The sequence below is a fragment of the Siphateles boraxobius genome, unplaced genomic scaffold, assembly GCF_051911475.1.
Source record: "Siphateles boraxobius isolate OS27281-9 unplaced genomic scaffold, OSU_SipBor_1 130, whole genome shotgun sequence".
Taxonomy (NCBI): domain Eukaryota; kingdom Metazoa; phylum Chordata; class Actinopteri; order Cypriniformes; family Leuciscidae; genus Siphateles; species Siphateles boraxobius.
This window is the reverse complement of record NW_027508734.1, coordinates 43,617,960-43,645,620: the sequence shown is the minus strand read 5'-3', so window position 1 is coordinate 43,645,620 and position 27,661 is coordinate 43,617,960. Positions and strand designations below refer to the sequence as shown.

The following is a 27,661-nucleotide window of genomic DNA, read 5'->3' as shown; positions in this document are numbered from 1 at the left end:
CAAAATCCTATATTTGATGGCCAGGAGCCATTGGTTTGGCTAGCTGACTTTAGACCCAGTTAATTTCCCACAAAACATCTCTTTTGTGACTCCTCTTTGACATACACACACACACACACAAAGAATGAGCGATGATGAGCCCTTCAGGATAGAATGTCATGAGGAGACTGTGGTAAATTTGATATGGTGCACACAGCTCCCTTAATGGCAGACAGGTTATATTAAAAAGATTGTCCTCATAGCTGATTCCACATCTCTCAAAGCCGTCTGTCTACGAAAGCTGATAACTGCACTACTATAAAAGGTCTCATATGTGTAGCGCCGGGAAGCTCAATAATTTCTTACCTCCATTAGTCAAAATGTGTCCAGTAAGTTCAAAGGAAAATGTATGCACACAAAAAAGAGAATTAGCTTCCTTAACAAGTGAATATGAAACTGGGACAATTTGTCACACTGAAAATCGAAAAAATTTAACATGAAATCACATTTCCTTTGATTTTTCTTAGCTGATGTAAACACACTTTTATTAGGTTCCTCTGTGGCCCCAGCTTGCTATTATGTCCTATCATGCTCTCTGAAAAAGGATGTCATGTTTCTAAACTTATCAGAATATTAACCAAAGCAAAGCCCAAGTTGGCGCCAAGTTGGAAAAGAGAGTGTGAAAACACTTCAAATTTAAATGCATCTCTATACTTTCAATGTTTTCAAAACACTTCACACTGCAATACATTATTTTCGACCCCTCCAGCTCTCGTAGCTAGAATTCATTTTTTCAGTGTGGGATTGCCTAAGCTAAAATGCATTGATACAGATCATTACATCATTTGGAAGAGTAATCGCAAACATAAGGAGGGTGCTTTTAAAATTCGACACTCTTCAATTTCTAAAGGGATATAATTCACCCATTTGACTTTCTTTCTTCAATAAAACACAAAAAGAGAAGTTTAGAAAAATGTTCCTGGTGCTCTTTTTCAATCAATGAAAGTGTATTGCAAAAAATCAGACTTGTATCTGGTTTAGGACTTCATATGGAAGTGGACCTTTCTGATGTGGTTTGTGCTGTTCATGTTGCTATGAAAAAAACAAAACAGACATGAGTTATATACAGTACCTGTCATAAGTTTGGATACATTAACATTTTTTTAATGTTTTTGATAGAAGTCTCACCAAGGGTTCCTTTATTTAATAAAAAAGAAACAGTAAAAAAAATGTTTGTTAGTATTAGTTTTTAAATATTATTAAAAATTTAAATAACTGTTTTCTATTTGAATATATATTTTAAAATATATTAATTGCAGCATCATTACTCCAGTCTTCAGTGTCACATGATCCTTCAGATGCTGATTTGATGCTCTTATTATTATTATTATCAACGTTGAAAATAGTTATGCTGCTTAATATTTTTGTGGAAATGGTGATACTTTTTTCAGGAATCTTCGATGAATAGAAAGTTCAATGAACAAAATTTATTTGCCTTTATTACATTAATTATTACATTTATTGAAGCATTTATTTAATACAAAACTTTTGTAACATTATACATTTCTTCACTGTCACTTTTGATCAATTTAATGCATCCTTGATTAATAAAAGTAATAATTTCTCTCTTTTTTAATCTTACCACAACTGTTTGTAGGGTATCATTGTTTCTGCAAGAAATGTTGCAAAAATAGATACAAAATTGATAACAACAATAATAAATGTTTCTTGAGCAGCAAATCAGCATATTAAAATGATTTCTGAAGGACCATGTGACTGACTAAAGATTGGAGTAATGATGCTGAAAATTCAGCTTTCTGCAGAAATAAATTACACTTTTAAATTGATAAAAATAGAAAACAATTATTTAAAATTGTAAAAATATTTAACAATATTACTGTTTTTATAGTAATTTTGATTAAATAAATGCAGCCTTGGTGAGCATAAGAGACTACTTTCAAAAACATTAAACTTTCCAAACTTTTGACAGGTACCGTATTAGCAAAAGAATTATGGCTCGTTTCCACCGAGCGGTATGGTACAGTACAGTACAGTACAGTACAGTACGATTCGGGTTAATAAACCATGATCCGGCTTGCGTTTCCACCGCCAACAGTACCCTTACTTGATAGGCGTGGTGTAGCAATCGAAGTCATTCTTGTGCGAAGAAGAAAGCGAGACAGTAAACAACAATAGAGAACATACAGCAGATCTTGTTCTTGCTTCTCAGCATGTGGCTTTTTGTTGCAAGAAGTAGACAAGCTTTGTTTGAACAAAGGCTGCAGGCTGCAAGGAAAAACACAGCTGAAATGCACGCGCAAGTGACGATTCTCTGTCAACCAATCAACTTTCTGCAGTGAGTCTAGCTCCAGCCTGTAATAGTGGACTACTGTGCTAGGGACCCCAACGACAGGGTCCCAAAAAGTGGAACGGTACAGTTCAGAATTAGGGTATTCAGGTTTGGGATTCAGCTTAATGTCTCCTTTTTTGATAATCTAAAATATTACAGGTTTTGAAATGTGAAGATGAGTAGCTTTTCCTTTATATTTTTCTTTTTAATGTTCTATTATGTATGAAAATGTTCAACTGATATGTACAGTATGCCTTGGCACAAATGTAAAGCCCCCAGTATGGGGCACTCTTTCAAAAGACTACAAGCTTGCAGCCCAGCATGAGCTCTGGGACTGCGGATACCACGCGCCTCAATGCCCACCTCCCTGGCTTTGTGTTGCTCTTTCATTTATCATTCAGATGTAATCATGTCAACAGTGGAACAACCGATTCCCCTCATATAAATATTTAATCTTGAGGCGATGAAGAGTCTAGAGAGGTGTCCGAAAGGGTATTCTTAATCAGTTTTTTTTTTTAAAGTAAGATATCGTCATTAGAGGAATGTGTCTGGGGATATAAATACATTTTATCTCTAACTACTATTCAGAATATCTTTTCTTTTTGGCCAAAGTGACCTAGACTAAATTGGCTGTGCCTGTGACATAGAGTGCAAATAAAACTAACACAAATCAAGCATTTGACAGGAATGAAATGTTAAACGATAACAGATTTAGGGTGTGCCGACATGTTTTGACTGCTAAGTCTGGGGATCTGAATTCCAACCGCATTACTTGCGGGACTTCACACAGAACATTACGACAACTTCTGTCATCTACACTTCTGTACAATCACTTCCAAGCAGTTTTGTTTTTGTGCCTTCATCTTTCTATCTCACCTTTTCTAACATCAATGTTTCCCGCTGTCCTCTGACATCTTCTTTCATCCCTTCACCTGTCTCTTTGACGGCGGCATGCAGGGCTGGATTTACCTCATATTGTGACATAGTCAAAATACATTTTTTTGGCCATTTGGCCAAAATTTCATGTTAAAAAAAGATGAAGAGCTATTTAAGACAGTATTGGCAATAGAGTGCAACAATGCCCTCACACTTTTTCAGCGCTGCTGTTTTTCTTTTTTTCTCTTTTGTGTTTCAGTTATAAGTCATGAACCAAGCAAATCAGCTTTGAGGTGAATCACAACACTAAAAGCAAAAAAAGTTTTTGAAAATCGGACAGAATGACAAATGTACAAGACTGTGTACTTAACGGTTTTAGTGAGGGAAAGGAACGTCCTGGTTGCGTATGCAACCCACCGTTCCCTGAAGGAGGGAACGGAGGACGTAGTCGACGCGACTGAAATGGGATCACGCTAGGGAGCCTATCATCTTCGAGTACTATTGAACGAGCCAATGTAATTGGCGTGCGTGATTCGCATCACACACTCCGCCCCCGCGGCGCGGGTATAAATACGGAAGTGGATGCACGCACTAGTTGCTTTTCGCTGAGGAGCCGAGAGTAACCCGGGGTCAGCGGTGGTCCAGCGGTAGTGGCAAGGGGACTACGTCCTCCGTTCCCTCCTTCAGGGAACGGTGGGTTGCATACGCAACCAGGACGTTCCCTTTCAGTCGATAACGTCGGACGTAGTCGACGCGACTGAAATGGGATCAACCATTGAACACGCCACTAACGCTGCCACCTTCCAGTGCCTAAACCAAAGCCTCCTGATGCCCCCGCAAACTTAAGGCGGGGAAGGACAGGGCTTAGGCCAGGGAAGTCACTGCTGTTCCTACAGGACCACTGGGAAAGCGTTCCCCGTACGTTGGAAGGAAGGGACGCTGCGGAAGCCACATCCAACCCGAGGGAGGAAATGTGGAGAATACACATATGAACTGGGCGGAAACCGGGCAGTCTAACATATGGAATGTCACTGGGGTGGCTCCAGCCTAAGACGGGGGGAGAGACACCGGACAGTGACGGCAGAGAGACTCTGCCGAGGGAAGACACGGGCTCACCGCAGGGAGCCGTATCGTGGAAGAATACACATATGGGGTCACCGAAGGGACCGCAACATATGGACCCAGCCTAACACAGGTTCCACACTGCTTACGAGTGGTAGGCCTAACACCAGACGTTCCGCACGTCCGACGTCGGAGGGGTGTGGAGGAACTCAACAGGGTTCAATTTTAAGGGAACTCAACTGGAGTAGAAAGGCGCACGTATCCAGTCCATAGGAGGGGAATGGCGCAGCAAGCCGACACTTGAACCGGGCTCACGGTGAAACTGGCTTCATGAGAAGGGAGCCCACGGGAAGCAGCGGTTCAACTAGGTGTCGTCCAGCCCCCAACTCTAGAATCTGTTTAGCAAAGTATATCGTCAACGCCCAGGCGGAGCACTTTACACTCATCATAGAGGAGCTCAACACCTAAGTGGACATGTTGCATCTCGGATCTTTGCCGAAATGAAGGCAAGCACTAAGTGCAACTTTGCATGGAAACAGCCTTCCCTCTCTGCTGAATTCCAACAGATATTTGAAGAGCTGGTCTGAGGTCTATGACTTGCATTCTGTACACGTCCAAGCGAATCGGACAGAGAAGCCAGGCTGGATCTGCCTCCTCCAGGGCAGCGCTTGCAGGCTCACCACCTGCTCCTATTACGGGAGAGGTAGGAACCTTGGGCACAATCCGAGCCGGGGTCTCAGCTTGTGAGAGTTAGCCGGCCCAGACTCCAGGCACAATACGTTGACCGAAAGCGAGCAAGTCCCTACCCTCTAGTAGAGACCACGCGAGCAGGAGAACTGATATAACAGAATTTTTAACTCACTACCCGCAGTGGCTCAGGGGCGGTCTCTGCAGTGCAGTCGCACCAGGGACAAGGCCCAAGAGGATAAAGAGGGACACAAGGATTTACAAGACCTTGCTCCTCAGGAACCTGACGATCAGAACGTGCTTCTGCATACTTCTGCAACACGATGAGCGTCGTTTAAACACCGAGGCAACATCATTTTGAGGGTGATTTAGGAAAACAGCCTACTGCAACCCATTTTGCAGGAAAGAGAGCACTGAAGTGATCGAAAGCTTTCAGGATCTCCTCAGGGGAGAAGACGCACTCAACGACTAGGTTCCACTTCTAAAGGCGTAAGCACGCTACCCAATTCTAGGGGGTGCTCGCAGAAGTGATGGTAACTAACACATGTTCTTGTGATAGCCACCTGAACCTCCGCGTTCGGATGTAAGACCGCCCGGAATCTCCGGGGGAAGAACGCGTGTGCCATCGTGCCCCGTCCCCGAATCCAGGGGAAGTCAGGAAGGCTGTTGAAGGGAACCAGGTCTAGTTGGGCCAATGAGGGGCAACTATGAAGACCTGTTCCTCTCCTGACATGGCACGTAGGTGCAAGTGACGGGCGCAAAAGACAGGAGCATTGCTCAACACAACATGTGAAGATCACTGGGCTTCAGGAGCATTTTCTGCTCAGCACTTGGGTGTGACAAGTTCACTGAGCTTCAGGAGCATTCCTGCTCAACACCTGAGTGTGATAAACTCACCGAGCTTCAGGAGCATTTCTGCTCAACACTTGAGTACGAAGAACCTCACTGAGCGACAGGAGCATTTCTGCTCAGCACTTGAGTGTGACAAGTTCACTGAGCTTCAGGAGCATTACTGCTCAACACCTGAGTGTGATAAACTCACTGAGCTTCAGGAGCATTTCTGCTCAACACTTGAGTGCGAGGAACTTCACTGAGCACCAGGAGCATTTCTGCTCAGCACTGCGTGTGATGAATTCACTGAGCTACCTGTGATGGACTCACTGAGCTACAGGAGCATTGCTGCTCAACACCAGAGTGCGATGAACTTCACTGAGTTTCAGGAGCAAATCTGCTCAACATGAAGAGTGATGATTTCACTGACTTGCAGGCGCAAGGCGACCATGAGTCGCAGTCACTTTTAGAAGGCTCACTGGGGTTAAACGCATTTCTGCGGGCCCCTGGGGCCGCTGAGTCCCAGTGTTTGTCCAAGGGTAGTCCGCTCGGTTTACCCAAACACTGGCGGAAAAATAAAACCGGGGGGGCAACTGAGCGGCCCCGGAATGGTCATGACCCAGCCGGACCCAGGGGATGGAGTCTCCACTTGCCCTGGCTATAACTGTCGTGAGGCTCGATGGCGGCACGATTGAGTAAGCGGGAGGAGTGGAATAAGGCGCCCTCAGAAGCGTCTGACTCCAAGGAGGAGGTGACGGGTGAGTTTGTGACATGCAGGGGAAGCTTGCGCAACGGTCGCAATGTCTAACAACTCGAGGCACGAATGCCCGTGTAGTCGGGGGTCGCCCAGGCCCCCGTTAAAACACGCCCTTTGTACATGGCCCCTCTGTTGAAGAGGGTTTGGCAGCAGACCGGGATGAACTATAGTCACACAGGGTGAGCTGCTCTGCCACGGTCACCTCGGGACTCGATCGTGAAGCTAGCGCTGAAGCGGTCACATATGGAGGGAGCCAAAGGCTGCGACTACCATATACCCCAGGAGCCTCTGAAAGTTCTTTCAGTGGGACCCTTTCTCACTTCAACACCAGCTGAACACATTCTCATTGGAGAGACATGTTGGACCGAGTACCTCTCCAAAACTAGAAAAGAGATACTCAGCCCGTGGGCGAGATTACTCTCTTCCAGTTGACCTGAAGACCCAACGGGCTCTGGAGCACTCGAGGGGAAGGACACTGTACTGATACTCCACCCTTAGACGCAACACACAGGATGGCCTGCGGTGCGGGAGGTAGAGATCTGAAGCACATGTCTTTCAGGTCAAAGCTGCAGACCAATCTTGGGCCAAGATGGTCACGACCCACCACCTAGTAGCACGAAGAACGAGTTTACAACTGGCCTTCGTACCGGCTGGAGGAGCGGCTATATCAAATCCTTCGCCAGCAGGATAAGATAAGCACGCACAAGTCAGGAGCACTGCTCAACACTCGGTGTGATGAATATCACTGAATTTTCAGGAGCACGTCTGCTCAACACCTAATGTGATGACTATCACTGACTTGAGCGGGGTAGCCGAGCCTGAGGTGGGGCAGCAAAGTAGAGAGAGTGGTGTTAGTGTGCTGTGCCACACTTACCTGTCTCCACAAGCGGCAGGGGGCGCGTGAGAAGGCGGATGACCGGGTCCTCGAACGCACCAAGCTGCCTGCTGGCGACCAAGGGGGAGCTGAGGGGTGTAAGGCTATACAGGGTCACACCCGCCAGACTGGCCCTCTTGGGACCCAGGAACAGATGAAATTGCTCTCTCTTTGAAGTGTGGGTACCGCTTGCTCCGCTTTTTTTTTTTTTTTTTTTTAGGGAGCCAGCGGCGGATCACAGACACACACACAAACAAAGGCTCCACCCGGCCCTCACCCGGGGGGAGGGAGTGATCGTGCCACTCCAAGAGCATCTCATCCATTCCTGGGCGGCCCGCTCCGGAATGCTTTCGCTGTCGCTTGCCACCTGGCTTGGCAGCGCCTGGAGCGGGCTGGGCGTCTCTACTGCGGCCGGCTCCCTGCTGAGGCCTGGGTGGAGGCTGCTGCGGAGGGCCAGCAGGAGCGGCGGCCGGAGAACGCCCACGGCGACGAGCAGGCGGAGGAGCTGCCACCGGCGGCGGGTGGAGGCAGCAGCTGGCCACCGGGGCAGGATGTGCCGGATGACCTCCGTCTGCGCTTGAGCGGCAGAGAACTGTTTGATGCAGTTCTCCACCGCGTCGCCGACCAGCCCAACCTGGGAAATTGGGGAGACCAGGAACCGAACCTTGTCCGCATCCGCCATACCAACCAGGCTGAGCCAACGAAGGCGCTACTGGACCACCAAGGTGGACATCGCCAGACCGATCACGCACGCTACGACACCCGTACCCCGGAGGGTGAGGTCGGATGCAGTGCGGTGCTCACCTATGAGCGCACGGTCTGGATTACCCTCGTGCATGCCATGGGTGCCCTAGCCTGCAGCAACGCCATGGCACGCAAGAGGAAGGGGCTTGCCCACAGGCTTTGTAAGCTCTGCCCGTCGGAACGGACGAAACTCACAGGCCTTAGGGGGGAGACGAGGATCCCCCCAAAAGGCAGCGGCCGCCGGACACAGGTGCACCTGTGTCGACAGACCGCTCCAATGGAGGGACACCTCGCAACCCTTCACCGTTCCTCCATCAAGGGTAATGAGGGGGAAAAGCTATTCAGGCAGTTTCTGGCAGAGAAAGATGCTGTTCACCACCTGATAAGCTCTCCATGCATTTCGGGAAAGAAAGGCACTGGGGCGGCGAGCTGAGAACCAGCGCGGCCCGCCCCAAGATACCAAACTCCAGATTCCAACCGAGACTGAACGGGACACGGTGGAGGTTCCACTCGAGCCCGGCAGCCTCGGCGGCCCGTTTCAGCATAGCTGATAATTCTGGATCCGGCTCGGGCAACATTGAACTCCCGGAGGGAGACAATGCAGCCGAGTCATCATCTCCAGAAGTCAGCTCACCCTCTGATGCTGCAATCGGCGTCCTGTCCTCCAGGGGAGCCCCGAGTGAAACCGCTGGCCCACCCATTACAGATGGACCAGCAGACAACACAGGAGGCTCCAGTGGTTGCAGTGGAAGGGAGGAGTGAGGAGCCCACAGGGAATGGTTACCGGGCGGGACATCCAACACTATCCTCCGGTCACCCATCCCACACAGCACCCGAGGGTGGGGCATGGTAATGGGGACTCGCTCTCCGCGAACGAAGGTGAGTCTCGCCCTCAACACTGCGACAGTCATGTTCCCACAGTGAAAACATGAGCTGTCCACAAAAGCTGTCTCAGCGTGCTGTAAGCCAAACACGTGACACAACAGTTGTGACCATCAGAGAGAGACAGGGAACGACCGCACCCAGAAACGCACGGGCGGAATGACATCTTGAAAAAGACGCAAACGCACCCGTGTTGCTCTTTCAGAAAATAGGACCGTCACCAGTGCCGGAGCACACAGGGAAATGACCGCGGCAACACTGAACAGAGAACTGAAACAGTGAAGCACTCACTTTTCCGCCCTCTAACCAGCCATCAACACACACAAACATTTAGAAATTTGTTGCTGTTAAAACAGCAGTTGAGAGCTCAAAGCTCGCGATCACCGCTGCACTCGCGCTGTAGAACACCAGCACTGGGAGAGTCTTCCTGAAGAACACCGACACACTCGCTCGTTGTAGACAACAGCACTCTCAGAGACATCAAACGATCGGCTCCGAAGCGAAAGGCAACTAGTGCGTGCATCCACTTCCGTATTTATACCCGCGCCGCGGGGGCGGAGTGTGTGATGCGAATCACGCACGCCAATTACATTGGCTCGTTCAATAGTACTCGAAGATGATAGGCTCCCTAGCGTGATCCCATTTCAGTCGCGTCGACTACGTCCGACGTTATCGACTGAAAGGGAACTACAAGCCCATGAAGCACTGCAAACAGCATAAGCATGTAAAAAATTACAGATAAATAAAAGACTACTCATTTACAAATGTATAAAAAAACAATGTATTTTTGCAATTTTATTGCAAAATATGCAACATTTCAGTATTTTGAGAACGATGACTCGATTACGTCATTCGCAGTGCTTCATGGGAGTGGGCGGAGCTATTTTGGACCGTGTTGCTTTTGGACTGATTGGTGTCATTTTCTGTACAGCATCATGTAGTTTTTCACCAGATATTCCACTGTTAAACACGGTTATTTAAAAAGATAAGCTGAAATAATCCGGGCTGATGGCTAAAGCGGAAACAAATACCATGGATTAACAACTTTATCATTAAGGGCGTTTTCACAGCTGAAATTCCGCACCAAGGTCCGAACCAAAGGTCACGTTTTGATACATTTTATACTTTCAGAAAGTTTTGATTTGGTTTCACACTGCAATTATGCGAGCACACTAAAGAACATTACGTGACATACTTGCGTCCTGTCGTCATCATCTATGTGGGCTGCGTCTGACATCAGCGTGTTGTCAATTCGGCGGGTAACTTTAACAACAAGAATGAACAGACGCATATCGTTGCAACTGTATTGTTATTTTTATGGCATAATTACCTGCAGCACCAACTATACACAAGGCTAGTTCAAATTCGCCAAATGAATGTCCTCGTCGTGCGAACATTTTATCGTCGCCTGCAGGAAAGGAGAAGACTGCAAGCAACCATGTGAGCTCTTTTTTTTGTGCATTTTTTCCAGTTGACTTCTTATTATGTCATCAGACCATACTTCAATTAAAAACCTCGTCTCCTCCTCTCCCATGTGCGGACGGCTAATTTTTCCTGCCACCTTCTGTTTTTTCGGCTATGCGGGAACCACCAGAACTTCCTGTAAAAGGTCTGAAAGAACCATACAGAAATGCTTTCACACTAGAAACGAACCAAACCTTTGTTCAGTTTGATCCGGACCGAGACTACCTCTTTTCGTCGGACCAAATTTCATCTGTTTGTTCCGGACCGTGGTCCGGGGGAGGTTTCACACCTGTAATTTTGATTCGTACCAAACTGAAAAGTCCGAAAGTCCGGACCAAACAAGGTAGGTGTGAAAGGCCCCTAAGTTACAATTCAAAATCAAAATCAAGTTTTGACTTCTGGAAACCAAACTGTTGCACTCTATGAGGATTCGAAGGTAAAGAGACAGATTTCTTGAGTAAATAAAATGCTGTTCTTATTCAAAATCCAGTTCTTTATTTACCTTTGCGTTGCAAGCAAGCAGAGATGGTCAAAACTGTGTGTGGCACTTCATTCAAGATTCAAGAAGGTAGTGGAGTTATAATGTTTTACCGACAGTTTTAGGAGCCAATGGAGTTACGAGGTTTTGTAATAATAAGATACACTAATAATTTTTATTGCGAGCATAGGCACCTGCCTAGAATGCCTATGCATAAATCCGGCCCTGGCTGCATGAAGCCCTTGCATGTTCAGGAAAAGTGACCCCCTCCGCATCTCCTCATTTCTTCCATCTCAACCTTTTGATTTGTGAGAAGCGATTGTTTTAAACCTCCTCATCTCGTCTTCCTTTATCCCATTGAGCGAAACTCCCCCTCAACCTAGAACATTCTGACAGATGTCTATATGAGTAGTCCTGTGGTTTCTAATGCATTTCCTCTCTTCACATAGAAAATATGTCTTTATGTTCCAATAATTCCTCCACAGTTGCATTAGAAACTAGATTTTTACTTTTTCTGACATTTTATACATTAGTTTGAGGAAAATGTAAGTGCCGCTAGCCAGTGTAAAAGTCACTAAGGTGATGTGGGTGGTTGTCAGGGCATTACTATGCAGTTTCTAAGGAAATATGAGTGCAAAAGTTGTCTGTGGTTACCAGGACATTGCAATGTGCTTTGCATTACAGTAACATATTACTTTTTGCTGTAACGCAGTAGTGTAAGGCATTACTTATCAATTTTCAGTAATATTTTACTTGGTACATGTTCAGTAAGGCTTGCGTTACAACAGACTTTTAGTTTTAATTGTAAAACAAACAACAACAAAAAACAGCAAGACCGCGAGACATTAACGAATGAAAAATGCAAGTAGGCTAAATAACCTGTTCGTGGTCAGTCAATAGCCGCGTGTGGTGTCCAAGTCTGTAAATAAAGACTAAATGGCAGCGTCTGATATATTTGTATAGCGATTTATTTTTTACAGGAGTGCCGTGAGGTATGATTTCGGCCTCTGTGCTCGCGCTGGCCAGTGGAAAAGCGGCTAATGGTGAAGATGGCATGAAGAAGACAATACATTCGCGAGATGGACGTATGCGCATTAGGCTATTCGTTCTGTGTTTTGTTTCTAAACAGTTAGGCTATGTTTATGTGGTATTTTTCATGTTTTCATCACGCAATCATGTTTTTGATGCGGTGGTGACGCGTTCATGTAAGGGCGGCGGCGCTGCCGATAAAGCACCGAAAAGCTGTTACAAAGAACCGGCAAAAGCAATGATTATGAATAATTCAAATATAGAAAGGAGAGATTTTAATTGTTTATTAATGAAGTCAAGATGAAGTTGACGATGCTGCCTCGCGATCTTCGCAGTAGTGAATGCACCTGAGAGAAATGCACATTTCATTTCATAAGCAGAGAGCAGTCTGTTTTCTTTCGTTTTGAATTGTTCTGTTTACAAGTAGACATTTCAATATAGATATATTTTTCAAGTCCGTGAATAGGCTACCTTATACGCTGAGTTTCGGTTCATTTATGAGACGCGCTCCAGTTCACGCGCTTAAATCCAGGCAATTGGTTGACGAAACATTGATTAAAATTAAGATACAATTAATACAAAACGAAATTCACTTTAAAGAAAGGCTTTGTGTGTGTAAGGTCTCTGTGAAAGTTTTAAAGCAGTCTTTTAGTGCCGCTTCATAGCGGTCGCGTCCATAACGGAGAACTGTCACGTCTGTAACATTGTTTTTTTCTCATAAATGCGAACACGAAAAATAAAATAAAATGAATATTTTATGTTCTGTGGAGAGCCAACCCTTCTTCATCCGATTTGCGCAGTGTAATTCACAGAATAAAAAAACAAATAAAAAAATAAAAAAAATCGTTGCCTCCTAAAAGTTAAAGATTTTTTTTGCTACGCATGACTGTCTATTTCCCTAATATTAAATATAAAACGCATGTGTAGACTGATATTTTTTAATGTCTGGACTCCTTTCAGGGAGGAGCCTATGGATAAACAGACGTTTCAATATTTTGGTATTTATGCATTTTCTGAGAATTTATATTTCAAGTTTTGACTGCAAATGTCATGTCCATAACGCTGGAATTCCCAAATTTTAAATAATGTATCCTCAACTAGTTTTGTGGTGTAGGTCTACGTATTTTATAATGTTAAGTTAACTTCAGATAATACTAATAGTAATTTAAAGATGTGGTAGCATTGGATCTGGACGGTATGGATAACGCTGGGAGTTGGAAGGGGTGTGTCTCGATTCTGCAGGTTCGTGGATCTGAGTGTCGCGAATTCGGTTTCATATGATATGGCATATCCTTACAGCCCTAGTCATTTTAGAATGTTAAGTTCTACTCCTGTATAGTTATTTTGGTGAAAGTAACTCAAAAGTAACACAGGAGTAATGTAACGCATTACAATTCTGAGACAGTAATATTGTAAGGTAATGAATTACTTTTAAATAACAGTAACAAGTAATATATAATGTATTACAGTTTGGGAGTAACTTGCACAACACTGTTGAAGTGGCACTTGCCTGTGCAAACGTTTATAGGGAGTTGGGGCGATGGCAGGGTGTTGCTATGTGGTTGCTAATGGTGGTTCTATGTGATTGCTACATTTTATAAAGATATTAGTGCGTCTTGCCCATGCAAAAGTTGTGGGTGGATCCCAGATTTTTGTTATGCAACAAATTTAAAATATTAGTGGTGGGTTGGCTGTTTCTCCTGTCCCTATATATATCTTGAGTACCTCCTTTGTTGTAAGTCTAATTGCTTTTTTCTTTCTTTCGCTGGTTTTATAGTCTTCTATCTTCCTGTATGAGCAATAGCAAGCAGGATAGTAATAATTCACAAACACTGGCACCATCAAATTACTTTCTCAGAATGTGCTAGCAGCAAGATGTTTCACATTTGGAATCATCACTATTCTCTGCTTCTCCAGTCATTTCATGTGTGGTCCCTATAGGGGTACTGTTTATACAACATTCTCCCCAAGGTCTATTGAACATCTTACTGACCTGGGTTGCCGCTGGACTAAAAAAAATTCCATTTCTATCGCAGGACTTTTGATGGCTTGAGGGAGGAGTTCATGTCTACTGATGTCTGACTTTTTTGGAAAGGGTTTACATGGAGGATCAAAGTCTTCAGACTCCTACCCATTTTATCTGCTTCCACAGCTAACCACAAGCTGGGCATTCAGAGTAAACAGATGCTAAACACTAGCTCTGGCCCATTGGCTTCAACACAATGTCTTTCCTTTATGGCAGGCTTTAAGTGTGCAGCTGACTCAAAAAAGAGAGCAAATTTATTTTTTTTAAAAACTCGACAGTTGTTTTGAATGACATGGTTTTTGGAGTGAGATCTCTACTGAGGATTTGACTTCCATATTATTGAAACTTTAAAAACTTCACTGAAAATATCTCTTAATCATAACGCTAGAGGTTTTTAAGTCAGCATTCGTTCAAAGTGTACTAGATTTATTTAAATATGCACTAACATTCAGTTCCTGCTGCATTAATTTTATCAAAATAAAAAATTGCAGTGATATTGAGAAATATTATTACAAACATGTAATAACACAGTTAATATTATTGAATTTTCAGCAGCCATTATTGCTGTCTTTCACAATGGCAAAATTATAACCCAATATATAATTTCATCATGACGATAACATTTCCATGTCCAACGCGTCTGACACAAAAGTTTTCTTAGCCCCTGTCCACATGGAGACGCGTTTAGCTGTATACGTACAAATTTTTTATCGGATCGGCGTTTCGTCCAGACGGATCCGGCGTTTCGTCCGGACGGATCCGGCGTTTCGTCCAGACAGATCCGGCGTTTTGGGAGACTGAAACCGCTATTTTTTGAAACCGGGTCCCAGGGTGGATAAATCTGAAAACGACACCCCTGTGTTTTCGTGTGTATGGCCAATCCGTATATTTTGTGAAACGATGATGTCATCACCCCACGTGTCAACTAGTCAGACACGCTAAATCAGTAACAACAACTGCGACTACTTGCTTGAGTTCATGCTTCAGAAGCTACTGAGCCTCTTTTATTTCTTTATTTATTATTTAGGCCTACATTAATGTATTTTTATTTTATTTCTTTATTTTACTACTTTATTTATTTATATTTCTCTCTTATGCTATGATGCTTGTATTTTGTCTGATTAAGACATTTCGTATTTTGTAGGGATGGGCATTTCAAGCAAAAATAATATTCGACGATCGCTGGGAATTATTTTATTATTATTTAAAAAACACGCCTCTGCCCCCTCATGCTCACCGGTAACACGGCGTTCGCTCCGACATAAAATTTCTCTGTACTGTAAGCCTAGATGTTTTAGCCAAAAAGAAAAGTTATTTTCATATTTATGTTTAAATATTATGTTATTTTTTTCCATTTCATATATGTTGATTATATGAAAAGTGAACAGCGTGAGTAGCCTAATCATAAGATGCGCAATATCGAGACACATCATTTTGACCACTTCATTAAGTTTTGTTTTGTATAAAGCCTTTCTTTAAAGTGTATTTCGTTTTGTATGTTTCATCAACCAATTTCCAGGATTTAATAAATAAGAAGCAAATACAGCAGACAATAGTTTATAATCAGTAGGCGCCGACGCGATATAACTTGCATCGCACGTGAACTGGAGCTTGTCTCATAAATGAACAGAAACTCAGAAATATATCTAAGCTTGAAATGTCTACTTTTAAACTAAACAATTCAAAACGAAAAGAAACAGACAACTCTTATAATCCGTATGAAGTGTGCATTTCTCTCTATAGGCACCTTCACAATACTGCAAAGGTGGCGAGTCAGCATCGTCACAGAAAACACTAGTTTAATAATAAACAATTAAAATGTCTCCTTGCTATATTTGACACATTTATAATGATTAGGCTATTTGCCGGTTCTTTGTGGCAAGCTTTATGCTTTAGCTAACTATTCGAATATCGTGACTCATCCCTATTTTGTACCAGGCCATTTATGGTTTTTCATATTGTTCAATAAAGTTCTTGGTAAATAAGAAAAGAAGCTACTGTGCCTAATATTACATTCTGTTTATTATTGTATACAGCGCGCAAGGTTTATGCGCAAGTCTTCTTCTCTGTTTTTAGTGTATCTGTGTCAGAAATACAGCGCCTCATACTGGTCAGGCATGTATATTACATCGGTTTGAGCCGGTTTCAGTGCTTTCGTGTGTACGCATATATTTCTTGATACGGCGCCGTTTTTACGGATTTTTTTTTTAGAACGAGGAAAAAAAGATCGGACAGGGAAAGCTCTGGCTTCGTGTGGATGTGGCCTTATTTAAATACCTTTAGCATCTTAATTGTGACACGGAAGGCACGTGACCATGCTACAGTTGTTGACTCCTTGGGAGAATGGGTTGATGTGGGTTGATTATTATCAATGTTGAAAACAGTTGTGCCACTTTGATATTTTTGTGGAAACCATTATACACTTTTTGTTCAGGATTCTTTGATGAATAGGACATTCAGAAGAACAGCATTTATATAAAATACAAATCCGTAACTATGTAAATGTCTTTACTGCCATTTTTGATCAATTTCATGCCTTCTTGCTGCATAAATTGTTTTGCGGTATTGATTTACTGACCTGAGTCTTTAATTTTCCGCTCATCAGGACCAGTTCCCAGAGAGGGGAGAAATTCTGGTCTCAGCCCAGGACTTGAAATTGGTTCTACAAGTTGAAAAGAATCAGTAAGTAACCTCTTAACATGACTAACTCATACACATAATTGAAGAAAAAAACTATCTGATTGCAGATTTGATTAATGTACTGCTGAAAGATTTTCGAATTGCTTTGTTGAATACACATCCAATAAAATATAATATCTAGATCTAGTTTAGACAGTTGAATAATTACTTGAGCCACAGATCTTCTGGAAAAGGGAACTGGTATCTCTATCACCCTCTGATTGTTCTGCCAAATGCTGAGGTGAACCAATGCCATGGAGTCATAGTCTGAGTCTGACTGTACTGGAAACCATTGGGGATGGATTGCCTTTTCCTCATCAGAAATTGCAGGACCAGATTATTGTTACTTGGCAGAGTTAATGTTTATTTTAACCACACATGAACCTTGCATTCCCAGTCTGGTTTTCCAAATGTAGGTCAGAAGAAAGGACACACACACTGACACACATAAACACAGATCAGCCTGACTTCCTGAGTATTTTCGAGGCCCGAAGGAACCCCCAAAGCGGTCCCACAGTCTTTTTTGGAGTTTTTACAAGACAAAGTACTCTCCAAGCAGGTCGAAGTGAAGAAAATGAGCAAAAGTCAGGGTATAGAGGACTGGCATAGAATCTAGATCACAGCCGCATTGTAATGGATCCAGGAAATGGAGGATAGCTTGAGGACGTTTTAATGAATTCACTCAATCTATTGACTAAGGTTTTCTTGAAATGTATAAAGGAAGGTGCATTACTTGAATATGCCATTTGTCTAATTGCTTCTTTACATTGCATCTCTTGCAGTGGAGTGCTTTCAACACACAAAATGTTATTTTTAAAAGGAAGGGCAAGGGGTGTCTGCTTTGTGAAAAGGGCAATTTCCAAAGAAGCACACCTGTCTTTCTATACACTATAGGGCAGAACGATTATAGAATTTATATATTATAAAATGCTTATTTTGTGTATGGCAACTAAATGTCTTACTGCGCAGAGATCTCTGTCCCTGAATTGCGTTTTTGCTGGTTATGCTTCAGTAAATCAAGACAACCTCACATTGACTATGTTAGTAGTAACAATGCTATTGTATCTTGCAAAAGTTGCCATTATAATCAACAAAGCTGTTGACAGTGCGTTAAATTGTTATTAACAATGTGTCTATGCCTTTTAGTGTTCAAGTGAAATTATGGTAAAATTTCATTGGCAAAAAAGAATAAAAATTCTATTGTCAGTAGTGTAGTGATTAATAATAATAATAATAATATTAATTTGTTACATTTATATAGCGCTTTTCCAGGTACTCAAAGCGCTTTACATGGAAGAGGGAATCTCCTAAACCACCACCAATGTGCAGCATCCACCTGGATAGTGATGTATGAAGCACAGCTCACAGAGAAATCACATTCAAACTAAGCAGCTTTCTGTCAATGTGACAATACACATGACCAGCTTAAATTTGTTGTGAAATCTATGGGGGAAATCTTTCGCTCTCTTTCCAGATTCCAATTCCAGATTGTTTAGTTTCCTAAACTGGAGCTGGTGTAATATCATCCGGAGATAGAAACAGAAACCAAATGGAAAATAATTAGTGTATAGAGTTAATTTCAAGCAATAGATAGATCATGCGCTTTTGATCTGATATAACTGGATTGCTGGACTGATGGATCTTGTAAGACTAGTCTTAGCGGTTTATACCGGCACATTTCAGTCCATTTTATTTTCCAGGAGAATATTTGTTTTAAATATGAATTGTTTTATTTAAAAGTAGATATTTCAAGTTCCCTTATCGAGTCGGTCTCTCGACATTACGTATGGGGAAATCCATTTTCCTCGAATCATGAAGTCTGATAGAATAACTCTTTTGCTTGCAAATAGCCAATGGCAGTCCCGCCATCACCTGATTGGCTGACACTGCTCAATATAGGTGACGGCGGGCGCCAAAAACCTCAGAATCTTTTTTCTTCACTCGAGTCTGTTTCACCGTTTGATTTACGCATTCAGAGCGGAGTAAAATTAGGAGTTTTTATCCCCTCTCGCGTTCCGGTGGATTCTACTATGTCTCTTTGTCGCACGTGTGGTGGACCCATCGAATTCCCGGATGCACACAAACATTGTGTGCTGTGCCTGGGTCGGGACCACGCTGAGGCGGCACTTGAGGGATCGGGATGTCCCGCCTGTGAGGAGCTTCCCATCAAGATCCTTCGTGCAAGGCTGGCCGTTACACGTAACGACGACCTTGTGTCTCCTGCCTCTCCCCAGTCTGCCGCCGTCGAGCCGCGGACCGGGAGACAGCAGAGACCTCCATCCGCGGGTTCTGTTGAGGCGCTGTCGTCGGCCCAAGGCCCACGCCATCCTCACGTGGCAGAGCCCGTGACTTACTCTGAGGCCTCTTACCGCCCTCCTCAGGAAGCGCGGGAAATGGTCTCGTTTGGATACGACGATGACGACGCCATGTCCACCAATGCCTCCGACCCCGGAGCATGGTCCGAGTCTCCGTCTGAAGGCGCCCCCGCCTCTTTGGATGCGGAGCTAATGGCCATTCTCTCAGAGGCGGTGGCAGATATGGAGCTGGAGTGGACGGCTCCCAAGGAGCTGCCGTCGAAAAGATGGATGGACGGTTCCTTCCTCGGCGCGGGCCGTCAAGCTGAAGCCCCGCGGAGACCCGCCCCCTTTTTCTCTGAGGTCCACGAGGAGCTCACCAGATCATGGCGCTCCCCTTACTCAGCCCGAGCCCATGCACAAGGTACCCAGCTGCTGACTACAGTGGAAGGAGCTGAGAAATTAGGGTACGCTCGGTTGCCTCCCGTCGAGGATGCCATCGCGGCTCATCTGGCGTCTTCTCCTGGCTGGAAGACCGCCCAACTGCCTTCCAGACCATGTCGCGCTACTGCCCACATGGCTGAGAAGGCTTACACTTCTGCGGGACATGCAGCATCTGCCCTCCATACGATGGCAATCCTGCAGGTTTTCCAGACGCGACTCCTAGGGTCCCTGGATGAGGGAAGCCCGGACCCTGAGTTGCTCAGGAAACTGCGCACGGCGGCAGATCTCGCTCTGGCGGCGTCTAAGAAGGTCGCTCAGGGAATCGGACGCAATATGGGCAGTCTTGTGGCCCTGCATCGCCATCTGTGGCTAACGCTGTCGGGGATGCGCGATACTGACAAAAGGCAGTTCCTGGACGCTCCGGTAAGCCCCACGGGCCTTTTCGGTGTTGCGGTGGAGTCGTTATCCGACAAGTACGCAGAGACCGTCAAGCAGTCTAGAATGATGCCGCATCTGCTGCCGAAACGGTCTCAAGCCCCCCCGGCGGCGAGATCCAGATCTTCCTCTGCACAGCGCCCAGCGGGACCTACCAGACGCGCGCCCCCGAGCGCGGCAGAACGTCACGAGCCAGAGCCCCCCTTCCGCCAGAGGCAGTTCAGGAAGCAGCCCCGCTTCGGTGCGAAGCCGGCCTCTAGTAGCCAAGGACGCCCGGCGGGCAAAAAGGAGCGGCATTCCTGATGCGTGTGTCGGGGAGGAGGGAGCGCGGGACGTGTTCGTCGGACCCGCTGCAAAGAGGGCGTGTTCCCGCCCAGAGTTCGACGAGAATGTGTTGATTTTGAAACCGCTGTGTTCTGTTTCAATAAACAAAGTGCATTACATGTCTCAGCAAAAGAGCTTTCCTCCTCCCAACACTATTACCCGCGCCATAAGCAAAACCTCTCCCCCGGGAGACGTTTCGCAGAGCGGAAGCTCGGGGAAACCCGAGAAGGTGGTTATTTATGTCCCCGCGCTAAGAGCCGCGGACGAGCCATCTGCCCTCAATATAGCGGCCAATGCTTCCCCGGTGGCTGGCGCCCAGCCCCCGCCGCAGCATTCATTAAAGCCCCCCCTATCGAGTCACCTGAGTGCGTGGTCAACATTACCGACGGCTTCAGTGTGGGTGTTAAACACGATAAAACGCGGCTATACGCTCCAATTCGCTCGCAGACCACCCCGCTTCGGCGGTGTGATTTTGACAGAGGTGTCAGAACAGAGCGCCCCGTTACTTCGGGAAGAAATCTCCTCTCTCCTGGCCAAACAAGCAGTAGAGATAGTTCCCGAAGAGCGAAAAAACTCCGGTTTCTACAGCCGTTATTTTCTTGTACCAAAGAAGGACGGAGGTATGCGCCCTATTTTGGATCTGAGATTACTGAACAAAGCGCTCGCGAAACGCGCGTTCAAAATGTTAACAGTGAAGCAGATCCTCGCGCACATTCAGCCCGACGATTACTTCCTTGCAGTGGATCTAAAGGATGCATACTTCCATATTCAGATAGCCCCGCATCACAGGCGCTTCCTTCGGTTTGCTTTCGAGGGTGTGGCATACCAGTTCAAAGTGCTGCCTTTCGGGCTGGCCCTGGCACCCCGTGTGTTTACAATGTGCATGAATGCAGCGCTTGCTCCCCTGAAGCTCAGTGGAATGCGCATTCTGAACTATCTCGACGACTGGTTAGTCATCGCGCGTTCGAAGAGTGTCCTTGTGGAACACAGACACAGACTCCTCGTTCACCTGATGGATTTGGGACTGTCTGTGAACATGCAGAAGAGCGCGCTTCAACCGTGCCAGTCCATCACATTCCTCGGTATGGTGCTGGACTCGCGCACTATGATCGCGAAGCTATCAGAGGCGAGAATCCAGTCGATTCAGAGAGTGTTAGCCCTATTCGTTCAAGGCAGAGCCATCCCCTTAAAAACGTTTCAGAGGCTACTCGGTCTAATGGCAGCTGCAGCTTCCGTCTGCAGACTGGGCTTATTACACATGAGACCGCTTCAGCACTGGTTACAGGGGCGCGTACAGCCGCAGGCATGGAGAGCGGGAACGGAACGCCTTGTTATAACGCGTTCATGTCTGGAGACTCTAGCACCGTGGTTCGGCACGACCATGTTCGAGCAGGGAGCTGCTTTGGGCAGAGTGGTCAGACGCGTAGTGGTCACTACGGATGCGTCGCTGTCAGGCTGGGGAGCCCTTTGCGATGGCAGACCGGCATTCGGTACGTGGACAGGAGATCGGACGCGCTGGCATATAAACTGCTTGGAGATGGAAGCGGTTCATCTAGCGCTGCGTGGGTTCCTCCCATTTGTGAAAGACCGTCATGTTCTCATCAGAACGGACAACACGGCAGTGGTGGCGTACATAAATCGCCAGGGAGGTTTACGTTCGCGATCCCTGCAGGGGCTAGCGAGGCGGCTATTATTATGGACGGACAAAGTACTACTGTCGATTCGAGCAGTACATGTGCCGGGCAGTTTGAATTGCGGCGCGGACATGCTGTCCAGGGACGGCATTGTGCACGGGGAGTGGAGGCTTCATCCGCAGACGGTAAACATGATCTGGAATCTGTTTGGCAAAGCGGAGATCGATCTCTTCGCATCGCAGGAGAACGCCCACTGCCCGCTGTTTTTGCATTGACGGCGGCCCCTCTAAAGGGAGACGCACTGTCGAGCCGCTGGCCGAAGGGGCGGAAGTATGCTTTTCCTCCGATCAAGTTAATGCCGCTGGTGCTGCAAAAGATCAGGGAGGAGAGATGTGCGTTGGTTATGGTAGCGCCGAGATGGCCCAACCAGCCGTGGTTCCCGGAGCTAGTGAACATGGCGCTTTTTCCCCCATGGCGGATACCGCCGAGAAGAGACCTCCTATCTCAGGCGAGGGGGACCATATGGCACCCCAACCCGGAGCTGTGGGACCTGCACGTGTGGCAGATCAGCACGGAGTATCACAGCGGGTACTACAGACAATAGCAGAGGCTAGAGCCCCTTCAACGAGGCGCTTATACGCTCTAAAGTGGAGGGTGTTTGCTAACTGGTGTGTTGACAAAAAGGAGGACCCCAGGAATTGCGATATCGCCATTATTTTGACCTTCCTACAGGAGCGTCTGGATGCTGGCAGTTCGCCATCTACACTGAAAGTTTACGTGGCCGCTATTGCTGCTTGTCGTGATGTAGATGGCCATTCAGTGGGGAAACACATTTTGATAACGGGTTTCCTCCGGGGAGCGAGGCGGCTTTTCCCCCCCCGCCCTCGTCAGGTGCCGGTGTGGGACCTGTCGTTAGTGCTTAGTGCGCTGTCTGACCCGCCTTTCGAACCAGCTGAGTCTAGTGACATCAAAGTTCTCTCATTCAAGACGGCGTTTTTGCTCGCGCTAGCCTGCGGTAAGCGAGTGGGGGACTTACAGGCTCTGTCAGTGAACAGTGCATGTATGCAGTTTGGACCGGAAGATTGCATGGTCAGACTTTTACCCAAGCGCGGATACTCGCCTAAAGTGCTCTCAACTCCATTCAGAGCCCAGGTGATTACAATTCCAGCATTTTGCCCCGATGTGGTCAGTATTTCAGAGTCTCAGAAGGACGCTTTGTGCCCCGTGCGTGCCCTGCGTGCTTATGTGAACAGAACTAGCCATTTTCGAACTTCAGAGCAGCTCTTCGTCTGCTTCGCGGGTGCCAAGAAAGGCGGCGCGCTGTCGAAACAGAGGCTATCGCACTGGATAGTGGAGGCTGTGCGACTGGCTTATACTTCTCGGGGAGCTGTTTGCCCAATAGGAGTGCACGCCCACTCCACTAGGAGTTTGGCGTCATCATGGGCGTGGGCGAGAGGTATGTCTATCCAGGACATTTGCTTCGCGGCAGGCTGGTCGTCGCGTAATACGTTTGCGAGATTCTATAACTTGAATATTCCTTCATTCACACCGCATGTACTGTCAGTACAGGGAGAGAAAGCTGAGCTGTCATTGGACTAGGCTAGACATGCCCCTAGTGGCGCACACTCTAGCCGCGGTTCCGACTAAGCGTGAGTTATTAGCAATATAAAGCTATCTATTCTCTATGTTGTGTCCTTATTATTATGCCCGCATTCATAAGCCGGCAGTGTATTCCTAAGCACCAATCACATTGCTGCAAATCCCCACTCATTCAGTTCAGTGTTGCTTAACTGTGTGGGAGGGGCCACGTTGGTGCGGTTGCCGACTTGGCTCTGTGCCAAGAGGTGGTTTCGACCAGGTCCGGTGGCGGTTCCTGAGCTGTATAGGGATTAGCGCTTGTGCTATCTTCAGCTTGTTCTAGCTGGGCGGGGTTTTCCCACGCGGCGGGGGTTTTATTGTTCCCCATACGTAATGTCGAGAGACCGACTCGATAAGGGAACGTCTCTGGTTACTCACGTAACCGTAGTTCCCTGAGAGGAGGGAACGAGACATTACGTAACCTGCCGTGTGGGAAGGGGCTCACAGTTCTTACTCTCGTTCAGCTAAGATTCTGAGGTTTTTGGCGCCCGCCGTCACCTATATTGAGCAGTGTCAGCCAATCAGGTGATGGCGGGACTGCCATTGGCTATTTGCAAGCAAAAGAGTTATTCTATTAGACTTCATGATTCGAGGAAAATGGATTTCCCCATACGTAATGTCTCGTTCCCTCCTCTCAGGGAACTACGGTTACGTGAGTAACCAGAGACGTTTTCTTTAGACGTACATTTCATGTTTGTTTGATAAGTATTCGCTGAAATTCAGTTCATAATTCAGACGTCTTTCAGAAAGTTTCTTGTGGAGACAGTGACAGCTGAAAGCGCACCCTGTTTATTTTCTTTATTTTACAAAAATACAAGGATTTGTTGTTATTGTGAGGGTACACAAATAAAAGAAAACCCTTTATAGTTTATAAAATGTATAATGACCTATTTGTATTATTTGTAGAGTATTTTAAGTATTTTCTTTAGGCTCAGAGGGTTAAATGTGATATAAAAAAAGGAAGGTGAATATGGATTATTAATTTGTAATAATAATGTAAATTAGTATATTAATGAAAGTAATAATAATGAAATTGTGTATAAAATGTTTCATTTGAAATATTCACAGCTTAAACATACAATCATGTTGAATTTTAGGTCCCAAAAATATAACCCCTGAAAATACAATGCATTAAAATGCCAGCACTCTTATTTCAATTAGTGCAATTCAAGATGCTTTTTTTTTTTTTCAAAGACATATGTAGTTATTATACTTCCATAAACCACATTCCACAGTCTACATTCCAAGAGAGTGCAATCTAAATAGCAAACCAGAAAATAAATTCAAATTACTAACAGTGCTTTCTGTTTTGAAGCTTCTTTTTGGCGTCAGGTAGTGTTTCTAAAGCGCTAATTTTTGTGTACCACAGCAAATAAAAAAATAAAAAACACACACACACACAAGAAAATACAAAATAATGCAGTGCAGTTAGATTTAAATTATCCATAATCATGGATGTGATTATTCATAATACAGCTCTAATACACCAACCACTTGAAAAAGAAGTTGAAAAACAGAAGGGAATAATTGGCATAGGCAATGTTGGTACCACAAACTCATTTTAAAACATAAGTAAAGATCATCATTTAACTTCAGACTGGCATTCTGACATCTGACAACTGGGGTTAAGGGTCACTGTTACTATGGCTGTGTTGCATCATGTGTGATCCATAAAATGACCATAAAAACCTTTAGAAAACCTCCAGGCATATTTTTTTCCTTTTATGGAAGTACTTCTAAGTGTTCTTCTAAACAGTTTTCTAAGTGAAAATGTGGGCATACCTTAAGTGTTTCTTGAATAGCTCCATTGAGTCTGTCTATCCCACATCTTTTCTTTCCATGAGAATAACAATGTAAGAGGCTCTCATTCTGCAAATGACAATAAGAAATAGGTACAGTGTTGTGTCCGAGTTTTTTTTTTTTTCTCACACAATTCCTTATACGTGCATGGTTTTGCCATTTTATTCATAGCCAAGTTATTTGTGATGTAAATGAGGATGTTTGTGTGTTTGAATCTGAGCTTGTATTTAATTGAAAAGGCTGATCGACAGTTTAAAGAGAGTGAATGAGCAGATACGGGCAGATGACGGGCATGCTTTAGGCAGTGTTTATAACCTGGAGTAATGAGTTTTAATCTCTCTTACCACAGGAGGATCTTACCACATATTTTAATTCAATTGTAAACTGAATTATGCAGAAGTTTGTCCTTTAACATTTGGTACTACAGTGATTGTTAGCCATCTCATTTCTAGCGAGGGCATTGTGGAGTAGTCTGTGGGTTTCTTTTAAGGTCAAGTGGTTTGTGAAAAGTTTGCGTTTTAGAGAGAGAGGGGAGGAGATTGTGTTGTATCGAGGGTGAAAGAGATTAATAGAGTTCATATTGCTTAATATGAGAGAGAGAGAAACTAAAAGGTAAGTGTTATTGGAGGGCTTGTAAGAGAGCTGGAAGGTATTTGAGAAGTATGAACTGATGGTGTGAAGGAGAAGGGATAAAGAAGCATGGAGGACGAGAGGGGTTTAGGGCATGGAGAGTGGTGATAAGGAGACAGAGGGGTAGGGGGATGAAAAGAATACGAAAGGGGATGAAATGAAGAGTCCTAACAGGTGGTTGTGGTTTAGCTCTATTGGCAGTTGAACTCCAAAGATCCGAACCTCATTTCCCATTAGAGCTGTGTGATTGTGAAGTGATTGACCTACATATTTTATTATTAATATTTTAATGTATTCATCCCTGAGGATATGATATTTAAAAAAAAAAATTTTTTGGAATTGCAGCACATGTTCAGGATTAAGCCAACAGCTGTCTGTATAATTCAACACAGTCATAACTCATGAACTTTTAAAACCTTGCCAGAGGTGTTATGGTATCACTAATGGTTAGGGCTGTCAATCGAAAGAATTTTTTCATCTAGTAATATCATACTGTGAGCTTATTAATTAATCAAATGAATCACATATATTATTAGTTGTGAAAACCCCCCAAATGAATATAATTTATGGCATTGGTGGCTTATATTACAAAGTCAATATTGATTGTTTTATTTTCATATCATTAAACCACAGACCACAGCAATCTATTCAGTTTGTCAGTCTGTCAGATAGCCCATTAACCACTAGGCTTAAGAGATATAACCAGTTAAGATGGAAAGGATCTCAAGCTGACAAGCGAAAGACGTTACTGTTATACCCATTAATTAAATAAGCATGGTACTTTCTTAAGGAAAAATTCAAGCACAGTGCTAAAATAACTATAATGAAAGGACCCTTCTATGCTTTACAATCACTGTTTGAGAGCTTCATATGGCAATTTATCTGTTCACACCTTATTCACCTGCTGAGTTTAACGGTTATGTTATTTTTATTTCTGCTTTATTATCATGGTGTTTTGGTTCTCGCCATCACCAAAAAGCCAAACCAATGTTGATTGTCGTTTTATTACCAGTTCTGCCGCATTCTCTTTATGCCAGCAGACTCTCCTCTGTTCTCTGTTTTTAAAGACGAGATTTAGCGTGCTTCATATCAACCTTTCTCACTCCTTGTGACAACTAACCTATGCCACTCCCACAGCGTACATGTGTCAAAGTAGCCGGAGAAACTTTTCTGTATTTATTGGTGTGACGAGACACACACGGGCATTTGACGTATGTACGCAATTTCCTGGGAAACCCAGACCACTAGGTCTTAAATATAAACACGGGTAACACTTTATTTTAAGGTGACATAGTTATACGTTACTATATGTACCTATACTTATAACACTATTAGTACTATAGTAATAACCAGGGGTTAAATTGGGATTTATTATGTGGGGGTGCTCCCCCTAGGGGTCTGGGGGCATGCTATTTAATGGTTTAAAAATAAAATATTAAATAGCACTTTCTAGAGAGTTCTGTGCAAAGAAATGGAGAAATTGAGTATTACATGATATGTGAAAAACTGCAAGGTTAAGAGCATATACTTTGTATTGTTGCAGTATCAACAGGTATTAGGACATTTAGCATTTATATTATTGTTTATCAGTCATCACTTGATTAAAAATTGTATTACCTTGTTATGATATATAGTGACCCATACAATGTGCCAAACATAATGTGCCACATGAAGAGACAGTGCAGCATATGACAGTAGCAACAGCTGAGAAGATTTGGGTCTGTGGTGACCAAGTCCACCTCAC

At 44.7% G+C, this 27,661-nt stretch overlaps 1 protein-coding gene across 1 annotated transcript in view; it reads left to right on the top strand.

Moving 5' to 3' along the window:
* Nucleotides 1-27,661, top strand: part of adam19a (ADAM metallopeptidase domain 19a) — a 151,976-nt gene that overhangs the window by 23,351 nt on the left and 100,964 nt on the right. Inside the window, exon 3 of the mRNA XM_077229548.1 lies at nucleotides 16,645-16,721. Within this exon, the coding sequence (XP_077085663.1) occupies nucleotides 16,645-16,721 (77 nt within the window). The remainder of the gene's footprint in view (nucleotides 1-16,644; nucleotides 16,722-27,661) is intronic.